Source organism: Caretta caretta, chromosome 12 (assembly GCF_965140235.1).
Source record: "Caretta caretta isolate rCarCar2 chromosome 12, rCarCar1.hap1, whole genome shotgun sequence".
In the NCBI taxonomy this organism is placed as follows: Eukaryota; Metazoa; Chordata; order Testudines; family Cheloniidae; genus Caretta; species Caretta caretta.
The window spans coordinates 11,391,504-11,409,536 of record NC_134217.1 but is presented as its reverse complement, the minus strand read 5'-3'; the positions used below and the strand labels follow the sequence as shown (position 1 = coordinate 11,409,536).

At 37.5% G+C, this 18,033-nt stretch overlaps 1 protein-coding gene across 6 annotated transcripts in view; it reads left to right on the top strand.

Annotated features, from left to right (window-relative positions):
* Window positions 1–18,033, top strand: part of DUS2 (dihydrouridine synthase 2) — a 55,732-nt gene that overhangs the window by 15,790 nt on the left and 21,909 nt on the right. For 4 of the 6 annotated variants that reach the window (XM_048870740.2, XM_048870739.2, XM_075118344.1 and 1 more), the window contains 5 exons: window positions 4,956–5,047; window positions 6,494–6,537; window positions 7,602–7,666; window positions 14,021–14,064; window positions 17,279–17,344. In XM_048870740.2, the coding sequence (XP_048726697.2) occupies window positions 4,956–5,047; window positions 6,494–6,537; window positions 7,602–7,666; window positions 14,021–14,064; window positions 17,279–17,344 (311 nt within the window). The remainder of the gene's footprint in view (window positions 1–4,955; window positions 5,048–6,493; window positions 6,538–7,601; window positions 7,667–14,020; window positions 14,065–17,278; window positions 17,345–18,033) is intronic. The other 2 variants (XM_048870742.2, XM_048870741.2) reach the window with 1 other exon arrangement.

Sequence of the window (18,033 nt, the reverse complement as noted above, 5' to 3'; positions counted from 1 at the left end):
GAACTGGAAAAATAATTAGTCTTTTTTAATGTATTTTTTAAAGTTACCCCCTATTCTCTCCTTTTTCCCCTTCCCCTTTTATTGGCAAAATGGAAAAAAGAGTGGGGGAAAAAAAAGGAAAAGGGTAGGGGGGGAGAGGAAAAAGGAAGAAAATTACAGTGGGGTTGTGAAATGGGGGTTAAAGGAAAAATTAAACTAAGAGAGCAATGTTTGAAACTGAAAATTTTCAAAGAAAATATTGTTCCATTTCAAAACCTGCAAAATTAAAATGACTTACAAACTCTTGTAGAAAATATTGAAGTCCTTTTAAGTGTACTTCTGCTTTTGACCAGCTCTATTGAGGAAACATTGGGAGCATTTATGTTGAATTATAGATTCAAATTAACGCATTTACAATTTTGTGCCCTTTTACCATTTAAACTGAGGTGGTTTTAAGTGCACTCAATGCACTTATTTCCATTAAATGTACGCTGTGTTTTATCTCTATATATTCAAACTCATTGGTGCTAAATAAACTTCCTCCTTAATAACTTTATATTGGGAGAACTCCAGTGAGCTACATCACATATATAGGTAGTCTTCTGATTAAGGATTTAAGTATTAAAGCTGAAATACAATGGGTTTTGGGTTGTTTTTTTTTATGAGAAAACCTAGAGGCAATTATTAGAACAGACCTTGGAACACACAAACATTCATGTTCGCTGTTAGGATATAGATATGCAGGCCTACCTGTAAAGGCCTATACTTTAAGAATTTAGGTATTTGTTTATAATTTAGCTACTTATAGAGGTATAAAAGAAAGAATCAAGCCCCCTAACATTCACAAATAACTATACCAAGCAGCCTCTTCTTTAATGTGATAGCTCAGAGGGACACTCAAGGATAATAGTCTTTAACATAGAGCTATTCTCAGTGTAGGTCAGTTTTTTGAGCTCTTGTCTTGGCTATTTGGCTTGCCCCTCTCCCCATTCATAAGCTGAAAACCTACAATTTCTATACTGTTTTAAGGTACATAATGGTGAATATCACAGTAATGGTGCTGTACAACCCAGAAAAGCACATGGTGAAATTTTTGACTATCATGTAAACATGTAGCAAGCTGGGTCTTGATTTGTTTTGTTTCATAAATGTTTGTTTTAGTAAGTTAGTTGAAAAGAAAAGATAAGATACACCTGAATTGTTTGAAAATGACAATGCGGTGACAAAGGTGTACGTCAATTTTTACGTTTCAGAATAGTCAACTAAAATAGTGGCTTCCACTTTTGTACAGTGCCTAATGCAATAGGGTCCTGACTTGGTTGCCCTTAAGGTGCTACTGCAACATACATTTCAAATAATGAGTGGTGACTGCATGAAAGGGGTGAAGAACTGGACTAGAAACAAGGCAGAGCATACGTATTAATGGACCGGATGGAACACATTCTGTGTAGATTTATATAGTTAATATAGTCCTGTTGGCTCTAATGAATTTTGCTGTGTAAATCATTACAAGATGACCCAGTTTATGTTAACAGTTTGAATGAGAAGGGCTTAACTGACCCTTCTGAAAGCAGATAAAATTTGAGTCTACAGGTATATGCTTTCAAGAAATAAGATTCATCCCAGTGTGAATGATCCCCACAATGCTCTATACACCTCTTCTGCCCTTCAGAGAGGATCTTAAGAGATAAAGGGGGACTGGCACCTTCATCCTAAAGGTGTCAGGTGAAACTGGCAATTATGACTTCTAAGGAATTTGTATATGGTGTGGTGTATTAGTATACTTTGTCTAATATTATTCTTATTTTTGCTAAAAGACCACATTTGTTTTCCTTAGTTGCTGACACCAGATGTCAATCTATTTCATCTGTATTTATAATGATTTTTCATTAGGACGTTCTAGGTGGCATCTGTCAGCTAATCACATGAAAACGGCTGCTGCATAATAAAATTCTTTAATGTTCCAACTCAACCTTGGAGTCAGTTTGCTAATTTTTATATTAGAGAGTTATTGGCTAGAAAATTGTATTTTTTTCCCCCATCAAACTTACAGATTAATGGAATTAAAGCCCGAAAAGGCTATTGTGATCCTCTAGTTTAATCTCCTATATAACACAGGCCGTAGAACTTCCCCAAAATAATTCCTAGGGCATATCTTTTAGAAAAATATCCAATCTTGATTTTAAAATTGTCAGTGATGGAGAATCCACTGCAACCCCTGGTTAAATTGTTCCAATAGTTAACTGCTCCCACTGTTAAAAAAATTTCTGCCTTTTTTACAATTTTGAATTTGTCAGGCTTCAGCTTCCAACCATTGGGTCGTGTTATACCTTTCTCTGCTAGATTGAAGAGCACATTATTAAATGTTTGTTCCTCTTGTATAAACTTCAACCAAGTGACCCCTTAATATTCTCTCTTTTAAACTCTAGGTTGAGCTCCTTTAGTCTCACTATAAAGCATGTTTTGTAATCCCTTAATCATTCTCGTGGCTCCTCTCTAAACCCTCTTTCATTTATCCACATCCTTGTTGAATTGTGAACACCAGAACTGGACACAGTATTCCAGCAGCGGTCTCACCAGTGCCTAACACTGAGGTAAAATAACCTCTACTCCTACTTGAGATTCCACCATTTATGCAGTCACAGCTTTCACTTTGAACACTTGGAGTTATGGTTTTTCAACCTTTTATCCTTCTGCTAACCCACACTGAATCACTTTTTCTGTTCTGTGATCCCATATTTACTACTTGCAGCCAGTCCTCAGTTACACTTCAGAATCCTGTGTGCCATTTTCCATGAGAACCAGTATAGTGTTTTATGGGTGCATTTGGCACCTGAGGACTGCTTTCAAGTGGTTAAGGAAAACTGGATGAGGAGAGCCATTTGCTTGTGGCCACGTTTTTAGAACCGCTCACCTAGATTAATGAACATAGGCCAAATTGAGCCTTGGCATAAGTGGGTGCTACTCCCATTGAAACCAAAATGGAACTGCTCCTACTTAAACCATGGTTTAATTTGGCCCCATGATGGGAGTAGAAAAGGGGACGTTTGAGTTATTTGATCCAGCCCACTTTAATATAGGAATATCAGCAGTTTTGAAAAGGTAAAATTAGTTACTGTATTTTGATATATAATAATCTATAAAAATATTCAGTCTGAACGAGTAGAAAAATAAACCGTTGAATCAATGTTACTTACAGCTTCTCAGTGGCTTGTCTGTTTTCGTCTTGATCATGGAGTTAAATTCAATTGTTTTATACTCAAATGAATTCACTGTATTAAATTCAAGGCTTCATAACGCATGTGCAATTCTCATTAAGACCTTTTATCAAGAAAATTTTAGAATCTGGTCATTTCTGTATGCTAATACAAGTCACAGTTTTGCTGTACCATACCTCTCTTCACAAATGTTTTAGAATACTGCTGTAATCCCTTTGGATTTAGCACATGGATTTTGCAGTAGTGATCACAGCTGCAGTCCTTCCCAGAGGACCTGGCAGTGTTTTGGGGAGAGGAAGAATGCTAAGTATGCTTTCAGTAAATTACACAAATTTGAGATGCCATCAGGTTAGCTTGGGCTCAGAATGTTTTCTAAAAACAAGATTTAAAAAAATTTGAATTTTTTTCAGTTGGATTCAAGTCGTTTTAATTCTAGTATAGGGTAACGGTAGGAGATGTCTGGAGTCCAGCATTCTCCTGGGGTATCCATAAGCAACACTGCAGCGTTATGTCTGGTGATTGAGAACTGGAGAGTGAAAGTGACTAGTTCACATGCATTGTGCAAGGTGAGAGAAATTAATGAATATTAAAGGTTCACATTTTAAACTACTTCTCGCTCTTATTAGAAATTGAAAGAAATTAAACCTATAAACCTATTAACCTAAATGTTAACGTTCCAAGTGTCTTTGACGTAGCTCACAAGGGCAAATAATAAAACTAGTGACTGTTGTTTACCCCAGGAACTACACATCTTTACACAGGCTTTAATCCTTAAGCCTCTCTCTCTCCAAAAGCCTTGGCATGGCCTGAAAATCAACAGACCTATTTTTTGTTTTATTTTTTCCAGAACATAGGCTAGATTTTAAAGCTGAGGCCGCCTCATAATGAAGGCTCTACCATCAGCTTCTCCTCTAAATCAAGAGAGATCCAGTTCAGGTTCTTGCTCTGATTGTGGGTGGATCAGTATGGCATGAGAGAGAGACATGGACAGTCCCTCAAGTAGTCAGATTGTAAGACATTTAGGGCTTTTAAAAACCAAATCAGTACCTTAAGCTGGACTAGGAAACTAGCCAGTGCAGAAGATAAAAGTCCATGTCAGTTCCTGTTGGTAAGCACAGCCTGCCAAATAGGCTGCCTCTGGTTCTGCATCAGTTTCAGCCCCCTGGTTGGCTTAAGGTGCACTGCAGAAGCTTACAGTTATATTAGTAGCATTGACCAAGGAATTTTAAAAAATACATATTTCAACATAAAATTGTCTTTAGAAAAGCTAGCCAAAGTGCATCACTAACAGGCAGAGCAGAAGAACTGCTCTAGCCTTTCAGGGAAATAACTCATTTATTTCTATGTCTGCTTTCATAAACAAGTTTTGTTAAAATTTCAATAACATCAAGTTAATAGTTTAGACTCGTGAACTAGGACATTCAGCAGTAAGTCTTGCATTTCATGCCCTGATTCTAAAACCACTGTTTTTCACAAATATCTGTGTGAGGGATGAAGCATTGGTTGTAATGCTTAATTGTCCATTGTATGACAACCTAATGAACTTTTCAGTCTAGCTGATTTTGCATATATGACTCAACTCTGCATTGTTTCTTGATAAACTTTGATTCTGACAGTGAGGTGTACAGCTTTATTTGGTAGAATTTCATTTTATATGCACATTGTATATTTTTAATTGCTTCGGCTGGCTTATTTTGTGATTATATTTAGCTATATTATTTTCTCCCATTTTTTGTCTCTCTATCCTATTTCACGTAGAGGTGCTTGAAACAGTGGACTTTGTAGCTCCGAACGAAAGAGTTGTTTTCAGAACCTGTGTGAGAGAGAGAGATTGTGTTGTCTTTCAAATGGTAAGACACCAAGAACAGTTACATTTCTGATATCAAAGTAGATTAATTTTATTGGCACTGTACTGTTTAGATATAGCTAAATGTAGCTCTGTGTCAGATGTTAAGCAGCTCCCAGATTTCTCAACCGGTGTTAATCTTTCTGGACTCTAATTTCACACTGAGTGCATTGCAAGATTTCTAAACTAATTGTATACAAGCATACACAGAATAGGTGACCAATGTGTATATTGTGGGCCACAGATGTAGCTTATTTCTACACCATGTCATCTTAGCTATGTGTTCAAACATACTGGTACCAAAACTAAATTACAGTGAAATGTGATCTTACCATCATTTGTAATTTCATTAAATAGAACTCATAGCTAGACATCATTTGTGTTTTGTAGTTTTAATAATATTTAACACTTTTTTTTATCAACATTTTTTGTTGTTCATTCATTCAGTTAACTGGTTCATTTGCATGTGTCAATCCTGTAAATAACAGTGATGTTTAACATTTCACAATGCCATACAAGTCACAGAAGAAAGAAGAACATTGTTCCCGCCCCAGATAATACAAGTTTTAGACAACGCACGCAACGTTTGGTGGGCAAGGATTACAGAGCTACAGTTACACAGGTCTCAGTTTAGGCATATCTGTGTCATGGTGGTTCAGCTAAGATTTGCACATTTAGAAGAAAAAGGGACAATATTTATTGTGAATATAATGTTTTTATTAGATTAAAACAAATTCAGTTTTGACTTTTAAAATGCAGGACATCGTGTGTTACATAGTGGGCCCTGATCCTGCAAAGATTTAAGTACATTCTTAACTTCACACACTATGCTGGCTTCAGATTTGTCTTTAACTGACTAATTTTGCTACCGAGTAGTGGATCTCTGTCATATTATACATATACCCACTCTAAAAAGTGTATGAAATATGTATATCTACACGAGGGGTGGCCAACCTGTGGCTCCGGAGCCACATGTGGCTCTTCAGAAGTTAATATGTGGCTTCTTGTATAGGCACCGACTCCGGGGCTGGAGCAACAGATGCCAACTTTCCAATGTGCCAGGGGGTGCTCACTGCTCAACCCCTGGCTCTGCCACAGGCCCTACCCCCACTCCACGCCTTCCTGCCCCCTGCCCTGAGCCTTGAGTGCCCTCGCTCCTCCCCCTCTTCCCCAGAGCCTCATGCACACCACGAAACAGCTGATCAGGAGTTGCGGGGAGGGAGGGAGAGGTGCTGATCAGCGAGGCTGCCAGTGGGTGGGAGGCACTGGGAGCGGGGTTGGGGAGCTGATGGGGGGCTGCTGACTTATTACTGTGACTCTTTGGCAAAGTACATTGGTAAATTCTGGCTCCATTTCAGGCTCAGGTTGGCCACCCCGATCTACACAAAAGCATTTATTATAAAACAGAATCAAGTGAACAAATATTAATTATATCCTTTTTGCCCCACAGGGATCAGCAGATGCTGAGAGAGCCTTGGCTGTAGCCAAGCTTGTGTAAGTTCTCATAGAATCTTACCTGAAAATAATTTCTTTCCCTGTGGCCTGCTGGGGTGTAATTTAATTTGTAAAGACTAGTTTTCAGTTTTATCCAAATGCAGCTATCATTTGAAACCAGGCATTGATGCAGTTTGATGTATTTTTTTTATTTGTATTAGTAGTAGTAGTGGTAGGTAGGTAGGTAGTTAGTTAGTTATAAGTCTTCAAGGGGAAATTAATATTTTTAGAGGTCAGAAGTAAGGTATGAGAGTCCTGTATGATTAGCAGAGCTACTAGGGTAAACAAAAGTTCGACTAAGCGTTGAAGCAACTGCTCAGCAAGTTGCAGCAGATTTCGCCATCTAGAAAGATCAGTGGGGGAACAGCATGAACAGGCTGTACTCCTGCTCCCATTAGCAGTAATGATTTTTTTTCAAGGCAGTAGCTGCTCAAGCAATTACTTTTCATGCTAGTGACTGCTGTGCAACTTTGTAATAGGCATGCCAGGTCTCTGTCCTCAGCGTGTTTTTTTTGGTGATGCTGCACACCTGCTGATAAAGCCCTATTGACCAATTTCTTGTGTTATTTGTGATTTTAAAGCTCTCAACTGGATGTGTGTTAAACAGAAGAAAAACAGTAGAAGTTTTGCTTCAGTGGTGAGGAATATAACTTTTAAACCCACATAAAATCACCTGAGAAATCATGAGAAATTTTTCTTATTTATTTTTGAAAAATGATATAAAACAATATTTTGCAGGGTATGAGTTTGTAGGGAGAACATCCTAACTATGTTTGTTCCCTAAGAGTCAGTAAGAGTCTTTGAATTCTTCCATAAGGGCAAATGAAATTCTTATATACGTATTGAAGTGGTTTTGGAGACCACTGTATAAATATACACAAAATTTAAACTAGTGAGGAGATAAAAGAAAAGATTCAGAGGTTTGGAAAAAATCTCCAAACTTCAAATTCTCATCTAAACCTCTTGGGGATGGAAAACTCACTTAAGCAGGCTCTCTGGCAAGATGCTTTTTTCCTTTTCTAGTCTGAAATATTTGTGGGGATTTTTTGTTCTTTTCTTTTCAGAGAGAATGATGTAGCTGGGATTGATATCAACATGGGCTGTCCAAAAGAATATTCTACTAAGGCAGGTTGATTTTAATCCCTTTAAATATTCTCTTTTCCTGCTTACAGGCACAGGATGCAACACATGTTCTGCTTTTCTGGTTCTGGCAAGTTGTTATTTGATTTTCTCTGTTCTGAATGTTCAATTATTTATAGTTGCAATGAGTCATTCTATTCTTGGCTGCAACTGTGATCTCTTAACATTCAGAAATAAGGGCAACTGTATTTGTCCAGACCATTAGAATCATCAGGCCAGCCATTTTATTGTTGCTCCCTTTTCCCTGATCTGTTGTCAAAATTTGGGGCCTTGCAGGCTATTTTAAATTAGCAGGAGAATGAAATTCAGGTATTTCTTAGGTGCAATCCTGCTTTTTTACAAAAAATGTACATGCAGTCATCTTTCCCTGAACACAGTAGGAACAAAGAGGAGGCAGTTTCCTTGAACAGAATTTCAAGTCTCTTTCCAACCAGTATTCTGCTCAAAAAGAATCTCTTTCTCGGCTTTCTCCTAGGGCCATGTTAAAAGTGCTTCTCTCGCTGTCTGCTGGCTTACCTGCTATTGTGCCCCTACCCTCCTCCACTGCAATTCAATCAATCCCCCTGTTTCTATTATCACTAAACAAAAGGGAATTTCGTTGCTCCCTCACTTAGGCTGAATGAAAGGCTGCCAGAATGCTCTCCAGCATGGCATCATAATTGGAAGGTTCTTTTCAGCTTAAACAATATTTCATCTTTAGGGATGCCGCGGCTTCAGAAAGCTGCACGTGGTGGCTGTTCATCAGGCCAACCTATTGACAGGAATAATTAGCTTGTTGTATGAACAGAAAAGCAGGGAAGCTTTGCTCCAAGTAGATATAATGCTTCTGGGGATAGGGGACAGAGGTGTTAAGTGACCCCTGATTTCAGTGCATCTCAGTTCTCTATTGGAGGGTTACAAAACCCAAAATCTTAGCCTTCTGGTTATCGTTGTTGGCTAAAGAAATTTAGTTTGGTATTTCAACTTCCTTTAAGTGAAATATATTGGGATTTTGGATCAGTTCTATTGTAGCAGGGTGATGCAAAAGAGTCTGACTTGCAGCATCCTTTAACTAGATATCAGAATTAGCATTAACATTGACTGGTATTTTAATTGCTGTTATCACTGTCAGTTATAAAAGAAAAAACTAATATTTATTCCACTCTTAACATGAAAAAGGAACACCTCAAAATGCTTCATATAAAAATTATTTTATTAAATAAAGAGATAGCAAAGAGAATTAATACTGTCTTTCTCAGAACCAAAAATCTATTTTATTGAGGAGGAAAATTTCATGTTTATATTTACAGCTCATTAATATTAAATAAATACCAAATATTCATTAGTACCAAATGATGCTGATTAGTTAAATCACACAAATAATCTTTAACAATAAAATGATTGTTAAATAACCAGTTAACTGGAAATCAATGATATTTTAAAGACAGTAAAACCACAATATTTGAATAGAATGATCAATTTCATTAAAATATAATTCTTGATCAGTTCCTATTGTCCATATGACATTTTCATATGCTAATCTATTTATGGTTATTTATAACAGGGTCATGTTTCTCCTGTGGAATTATATCAAGGACAGAAGTAACAAAAAAGTTAAATATAGATTATATATTTTGGATCTGAAAATCAGATTTTGATACCTTTGAGCAGTTTGTAGCTGAATTGTGAACAGTATTCTTTCTGCTATAAAATTGCAAATAAATGTGGATAATCATAATTTTTAGGATATACACGTTAACATATTTCAGAACAAAATTGGTACGTCTCTTTACAAGAGAAGAATAGATAAAATATTTTTTGTACACGATAGTGGTTTTCATTTTGAAACTATAATAAGAAATTTACCATCATCTTCAATTGTTGAATTAAATGAATATGTTGTAATCAGAGAGAATGTTTTAAGATTGATAGGTTACACAGACGGCTGGTAACAATGCCTATAGTCATGGTTTTCTAATGCTTTCTAATTGTAAGACTGTTTTCAGTTGGAAATTTCAGGTTGAAATGTTCTATGCTGGTCATCTGCCTCAACCAGAATATTTTTGGAAAGTTCTATCGAAAAAGATTCAGCTATTTCCAAGAACAAAGATAGGAGGAAGTGTTTTGCTAATATTAAAAAAAAAACAGCCTATCCAAAAAAACCACCCCAAACCAACCCAATTTGTTGAGAAGCATTAGTTCCATGCTTGGAACAGGGACTTAAAATTTGGCAGGGGTCACTTTGGGATCCCCATGATCGTTCACCCAAAATTGGCAAAGTTATAAAGCTCCGAAAATCACCATTTGCACATGTTTAGTAGGGGTTTGTTAGTAGCTGGCAACAAAATTTTCTGAACATTGCGTCTGCAGGGCCTGAGCAGTATTTTCCCTGCAGTTGCTCTTCCTGGCTGCTGTGATCCCAGTCCCCATATCTGAAGGCACAGATGCTCTCTACTGTGTTCTGAATGCTTTCCTGCTGTTGCCCAAGCAGGATGGAGAAGGAATCAGCCTTACTTAAACGCAGGTGAAACTGGAGTAGAAGGGGAAATGGGGATGAACAGGGCTGGAGAGACTATAAGTTCCGAAATACTCTCTTTCAGAACTGAGCCCAGAATTCCAGAGCGCCAGCATTACTCTCTTGTTTAGCAGATAGCTGTGAAGCACGCTGGAAAAGTTCATAACTCCTCCCCTTTTAGTGGGTAGCCACATATCACAACCTACTATTAAGGTGCCAGTTGCTCCAACAGCTCAAGTAATAGAGCTCTGCACTGTGAATCTAAAAGTCCCAGCCCTGCTTAGGGTCTGTGTGAGACGACTGATATGGTTCCACATGATGGAATTTGCTTTTTTCAATTTTCCTTTTTTAAAAACTGAATTTTTAAAGTTTGTAATTTCCTGTGGTACGAGACCATTTAGCCCACTCAAAAGTTAGGAAATTGCAAAATTCAGGTTGCTTGTGCAACCTTAATTTGGCTCCCTTGTTCGTGTGTTATGGCAGTCTTTTAATTACGTAATCTGTATTGGTCTATTCCATGGTAATTGTAAGATCCTTCTTTAAATATACAGGTGTCGTTTGAAGAGTATCAGCAAGATATTTTAATTTTGCTGGGGACTTATTTAGGTTTTGCACTATTTTCAGGTAATGGATATGTGATTTTGGGTGATTGTATGTTGGAAGGGGAAGGTTGTTGTGGAGTTGTGGGGTCTGAATTCCTGTAGGTATAAAAAAATTTCAGTGTCATCAACTTAAGGTGAGATTTTAAACCAATTTAGTGAAACCAGCACAAAAGACTATATGAACATAGACAAATCTTGTGTGCTTTGGATATTTTGACCCCGATCCAGCAAAATACATAAGCATATTCTTAATTTAAGCATTTTGCAAGTTTGCTCTTATATTTTACTGAAAGGACATGGTCTTGAAGGGAGGCTAGTATGGATATTTAAAGTTGCTTAACTGGTGATTTCCTTGATTTTTAGTGGTGGCATGCCCAGGAAACTTAACTTTTTTAAAATGTAGGAATATATGTCACTGAATATAAAAGAATTCTGTAAATTATGATCTGCAATATTGACTACTACATTTTAAATAGAATTTTAGTTAAATCAACCTTGCAAAACATAGTTTCCCACTTTCCTGGGGCAAATAAATTCCTTGATGGATGAGTATAATATTTTCCTCCTTGGCATAGTAAAGATGAGTGGCTCAGATTTAGATCGAGGCAGGTAAACTTTAATGACAGTTTTGTAAGCCTGAGTTTATGTAACTGGTTAGTTTTAATAACTATGTTGGGAATGAACAAATCAAAACACTACCCCTACACATGCAACATTAAAATAATCCTAAATCTTCTAAGGTTAATTTGCATTAAATCAAATTTTTAACTTTTTGACATTTCTAAACCAGCTGAAGTATAAATAGAGCTTTTAACAGGCCATGTTGCTCCACTTTAATGTCAGGTACACAAGCAGAAGAAAATGCAGAAATGTTGCAGCGATTGTCATAGCAAAGAGCTGAAGCTCACACAAAATGACTTATGACTTCATTCCAGAGAGAGAGAGAGAGCCTGGTTACAGTGTTAAAACACTATATCCTGCTGTCCTTAATGCTGTTGGCATAGTTAATAAACCTCCTGTGAGATGTAGCTTTCAGGCTTCATCTTGCAGAGACTGAAAAGACAAAGCAGCTTCACAGGTAATAATTAAACATTGTCATTCTGTATAGTTTATATTAGAATGTGGAGTATTTTACCATATGATTATTATAATGTTGGGATAAGTGAGTGTTAAATCTGGACTTAACCTGCTGATCAGTGTTCATTTAGCTAGAGCCATATTAAAAAAAACCTTAACTATTTTCATCTAAAAGCTTAAGACCAGTTTCTGTGGTATTTTATTATAGCTAACCTGTGAATAGTCTTAGAAAGCTGTTTGAAATCAGACCTTCTAGTATTCCAGCTGGTTTGAAAACATTGCCAGTAAAGTGGGGAATAATAAAAATGCCAAGGCTCACATTGCCAAACATGTCCCTGTAATGTGTATTACCTTGATACTGCACAGACTCTGTTTTGCGGTGCAAGCAGAGCTCTTTTTTCTATTTTTCAAGCAACAGGAATAGGATACTTATGTCTGAAAGGACTCCTGTTTTCTGGAACATTTCTTTTTGTCAGACTGTTTGAAAAGGAAAGGTGTTTATTTTAGGCCGCATGACCTTAGTGAGATGGAAGAAAGGTAGAGTTGTGCTGTGCAATAGGTCTGTTTTATAGTAGATGAACCAAAGAAACATAGTGACCTTCTGCAGGGGATATTAATGGGTAATAGTGCTTTTTCCCATGCCGAAAATTGTGTTAGCTGTGGACACTGATGACTTAAGGAACATAAGAACATAGAAGTTGCTTTGAAATAAGGCATCTTAACTTAAACACTCCAGTTAGTCCCTTATCTAGGGTCTGACCGTGGTGAATATCATATGACTAAGAAGACTGTGCAAGAAAACTTAGTGTAAAACTATAGAGTATCCAGTTCCTAGGAAAAGTTTCTTCTTAACCCCTTTTGGTCACTTGTTGGCTTATCCATTGAAGCATGAGAGTTTATATCCCTTCTAAAAGTGTGTTTTCTCTATTGTAACTATGGATAGTCTCATCTTTATAAATGTCTAATCCTTTTGTTTGAATTCTGCTAAACTCTTGGCTTCGACAATAGATTGTGACAATGAGGTGCACCAGTAAATTATGTATTCTCCAAACAAATACTTGCTTTTATTATTTTTAAACTTGTTGCATTTTAATTTCATTGACTGTTCCCTTGCTCTTGTATTGTGAGAGGGTAGATCAGAACCTCTCTATACCATACATTATTTTGTGTGCCTTCCTTTTGTTCATCTTCTCCCTAAACTAAACAGTCCTAATCTTTTCTATGTCTCTGTTTTCATCACCAGTCTCTGACTATTGCCCAATCCTCCCACTCCCAGCTCCGCCCATTCCTGCTGAGTTTTTGAAATAAGGTGGTATTTTCTCAGCACAGTATTTTGGGCCATGGTGCATCATTGAGTTACAAAATGGCATTATAATATTGTCAGTGTTGTTTTCTTTTACTTAATATTTTCTTCTGTATCTTAACTAGAACTGGGTAGAAAACAGTGTTTCTCTGAAAAACTTGCATATCTTTCTAATCAGGATGAAAGGACAAAAATATTAAAAATTTTGCAGGAGTGAAATACTGAAGAAAATTATTTTCAGAAGATGCAAAAATAAATTTTTTGGCATGTTCCCTGACAGCTTGTCACAGTGGACAGGCAAGACAGCAGGAAAACAACCAGAAACCTGCCTGGTTTTTGGAGGAAGTTTTGCCGCAGTCAGTGTGTTCCTGGTTTTGATTTCAGTGAATCTGCTTTTTCTGACAGAAAAGTATTCCATCCAAAAATTTCCAAACTGATCTAATGTTAACACTTACAGCTAGCTGACTGGGTGTCTGTGTGTATGTAGACAGGGTGATCGAGGAAGAACATCCAAATTAGAGGAGTGGAAAGTTATATTTTAAAAATATTAGTAGTTGTTTTGTGCTGCCACTTCCTTTTGTGTAGGTACATAGTATGGGAGAGTGTATTGGGACCATTGACATTTAGGGCTCATCAATCAATTGAATGGTGCTAGGGAGAACATATGAATGAAATTTATCATCTAATAGGAAGAAACAAAGCAATTCGTGCTTACATGAAAACATTTTTCTTGTATGGGAGGATTTAGTTTTGCTGTAGTTTCCCGTTGGGCAAGATGCTTCTTACAAAATGAAGAAAGTGTTGATTTTTTTTTTAATGTTTTTCCAGTCTGTAATTTATTCTGTTGCCATGTGTTTCCCCAGGGAGGTATGGGAGCAGCGCTGCTGTCTGATCCTGACAAAATTGAGTGTGTAAGTATCCAGTTTGTTGGTTTTATTGTGCCTAGGAAAATATGGTGCTTATGTACAATAATTGAGTAATTCTTGAGCTGCTGGATTTATTGGAGTGAGAGAGAATTGTGTGAAAAGCAGATATGGGAGAGTAAGGGATGGAATAATGTCTAAAGTTTTGCAGGTTCAAATGAAATCTACTTAGATTATACTGCTGGTTTAGTTTCCTTTATAGCCACAGGAACAACAATATCGCTGCTGACTTCCTTTTCAATTTTTAAACTTGCGCCTTTTGGTGCTGTAGTTGGATTTTCTGTTTTTCTGGTCATTGACAACCTTTTATTTTTAGTTTAATTCTAGCACAAAGCACAGCAAACACTTTACAACAGCATGACACAGTCCTTGCCCCTGAGTAGCTTTACAATGTTTAGTTTTCAATGGCCTACACGTTGGGAGAGCTCTGCAAGAACTCTTTTATATAGCCTTAAGATTTGGCTCAATGAGGAGTAGTGGGAAAACTGAGTATATTCAAGTGAAAATATAACATTCCTTAAATGTCAGTCAAATTGCTTCTATATGATAGCAATCAACCTTAGCTGATGTGTTTAAACTATAGTTCCCCATGCCAACAAAAAGTTACAAATTACCTTTTGAGCAGTGACATTGAATGGCCTTGTTCGGCTCTCCATGTGGCTTTTGTCAGGTAAGGGTCTGGGCAGTGGACTCCTCTTTTCCTCTGCCTCAGGCAAAACGTTTAGAATGTAAATCACAGGAGTACACACTGAGCATATGATTTGGTATGAAGAAAGGGTGCTGTTGGGATCCCTCCTGAAAGTCAGAGTGTAGTTCCCTTCTATCCAGTAGTTAGTTAGGAGTGGGGTGACAGACAGGAAACGGGCGGTGGAGTAGGAGGGAGCTTTCTCAAGCAAGTGTATGGCTCCATTCAAGGCAAGAGTTAGGGGAATTAAGTACACTGGGGCTATCCCTTTCTCTTCCAGCAGTCAGAGGAAGCAGAGCAAGGGGACTGATCTGAAAGCACCTTAAGAAGGAGATCAGTATCCTTATCCCCATTTTGCAAAGTGGGACACCGAGGCACAGAGCGGTGACGTGTCATGGCAGAGCTGGGAATAGTACAGAGATCTGAGTTCCAGTTCAGTGCTCTACCCACTAGGGGAATGTGGAAAAGACCGGAGTGGGAGAGGTTGCAGTAGGTAAGGCATGAGATGAAGTTTTACACTCATGGACTTTAAGGCCAGAAGGGACCATCATGATCATCTAGTTTGACCTCCTGCGCATTGCAGGCCACAGAACTCATCCCCACGCACTCCTGTAAGAGACCCATAACCTCTGGCTGAGTTACTGAAGTCCTCAAGTTATGATTTAAAGACATCAAGTTACAGAGAATCCACCAAAGGTTTTAACAGTGGTAATAGAGAGAATGTGGAGATGAAACTGTCAGGATTTAGTGATTAGTGCTTTTGTGTGTAAGGGAGATGAGACCTCAGTCTAAAGAGTTTAATCTCACACAACCGAAAATGGGTTGTAGTCCTTATATGGCCAATAATTTTGTCTCTGTCTGAGTCAGAGCACTCTTCTTGACAGAGAAGATGCAAGTTTATGGAAGCAATCTTCATAGGCTGATAAAAATGTTGTCTATTTACTGAAAGGCAGATGGGTTGATTGCTTCTAAAGTGTGTTGCAAGAAGTTCTTCTACTTTTATTGCTATTGGGTGTCTTCAGTTTAGACACAAAGGTTACCTTTTAATGTGTAGTGTAAAAACATTTTTCTCATGTCGGGTGACTGAAGGGATGACTTAGTAGCAGCTTGCCATTGCCATTTAAAATTATAACCTTTGCACCTATTATCCTCAGTATATGCAATCAGTACTTCTTACCAGGTATTTGAATTAAATCTGTTCCTCAATATTTGACCTTGATCCAAAGGCTGGCCTAGATAGCTCCCACCCTGTTGTTATGGAGGTTTGACCTAAGGACAATGGACTTCAAAAAAAGCAGACTTGAACAAACCCAGGGAGCTGGTGGGTAAAGTCCCGTGAGAAGAAAATTAAAGGGAAAAAGGAGTTCAGGAGAGCTGGCAGTTTCTCAAGGAGACGATATTAGAGGCACAGCTGCAAACTATCCCAATGCAATAGATAGGAAGAACAGTAAAGGCCAATATGGCTCCATAAGTAGTGCTTTAATGACCTGAAAATTAGAAAGGAATCCTACAAAAAGTACAAAAGAATAGCACAAGCATGTAGTGGAAAAAAATCAAAGGCTAAGGCACAAAGTGTGTTACACCTCGGAAGGGACATAAAAGGCAATAAGATGAGACTTTTTAAAATACGGTAGGAGTAAAAGAGAGACGAACAAAAAAATAGGTTTTCTGTTTACTGGGAAGGAGAGCTAATAATTGATGATATCACGAAGGCTGAAGTTTTTAATGCCTCTTTTGCTTCAGTCTTCACTAGAAGGATTAATGGTGACCAGATACTAATATTAAAAAGGGAGAAGGAACTCAAGCCAAAATAAGGGAAGAACAGGATAAAGAATATTTAGGTAAGTTAGATGTATTCAAGTTAGCAGGGCTTGATGAAATTCATCCTAGTGTACTTAAGGAACTAGCTGAAGCAATCTCGGAACTGTTAGCTTTTACTTTTGAGAACTCATGGAGGATGAGTGAAGTTCCAGAAGACTGAAGAAGGGCAAACACAGTACCTATCTTTTAAAAGAGGGACAAAGAGGACCCGAGGAATTATTGACCAGTCAGCCTAACTGTGATACCTGGAACGATACCGGGACAAATTATTAAACAATGAATTTGTAAGCATCTAGAGGATAATACAATTATTAGGAATAGCCAGCATGGATTTTTCAAGAGCAAATCATGCCAAACCAACCTAATTTCCTTCTTTGGCAGGGTTACTGGTCTAGTGAATAAGTGCAAGTAGTAAATGTGATATATTTTGTTTTTAGTAAGGCTTTTGACACAATCCCACATGACATTCTCAAAAGCAAACTAGGGAAATGTGGTCTAGATGAAATTACTATAAGGTGGGTGCACAACTGGCATATAAACTTTAACTAAATAAATGTATTGTAAAAAAGCAACATTCCATATAGGGACCTTTATATATTTTTCTTTCGAGAAGTGTTCAAATGTCTTTATATGTTCAATAGAGCAAGATTTACTCATGTTGCTTCTGTAATAGTATTTATCCCCTCCTTTGTTTAGATTCTGAGTACCTTGGTTAAAGGAATTTGTAAACCAGTGACCTGCAAAATCCGAATCTTGCCTTCGGTAAGAATCTGTTTTATAATGCTTTGTTCCAGTTAATGTTAACCCTTGGAACCAGATTAGAATACCATAGACATTACAATGAAATTTTAACTGATTTTACCCCAGTGGATTAAGAGATACAGAAACATGTACTTTTATTCTGAAATAAGAGTGTCCACACATTGACACAATAGGACAATTCCACTGGTAGATAAGCCCAACGTAACTGACAGTGAATTTCTTAGAGAGGCAAGATGGTTGCAGTAATATCTTTTATTGGACCAACTTCAGTTGGTGAGAGATACAAGCTATCAACCTTACACAGAGCTGCTCTTTAGGTCTAGGTAATGTACTCAGTGTCACAGTAAATACAAAGTGGAACAGATTGTTTAGCATAAGTAGTTAACACATATTTCAAGGGACCATTCATGGTGAAGAATTTTGCTGACTCAGCCTTAAAGAATTTTTTCACAACAATGAAGATGCCACAATTACCACATCCCCACCGACAGTCATAAGAAAAAAAAAAATCACCTGACTGGACACCCCACAGCGGACCACCACACTCTTACTCATTACATTGATTGCTTCCAGAAAAAAATTGACAAGGATATCCTTAACATACATCACATCCGTCACAATCTTTCCACTGCTGAGAGGACAGCTGTACAGTCTCTGAAACTCAACCACCAGATAGTGATTAAACCAGC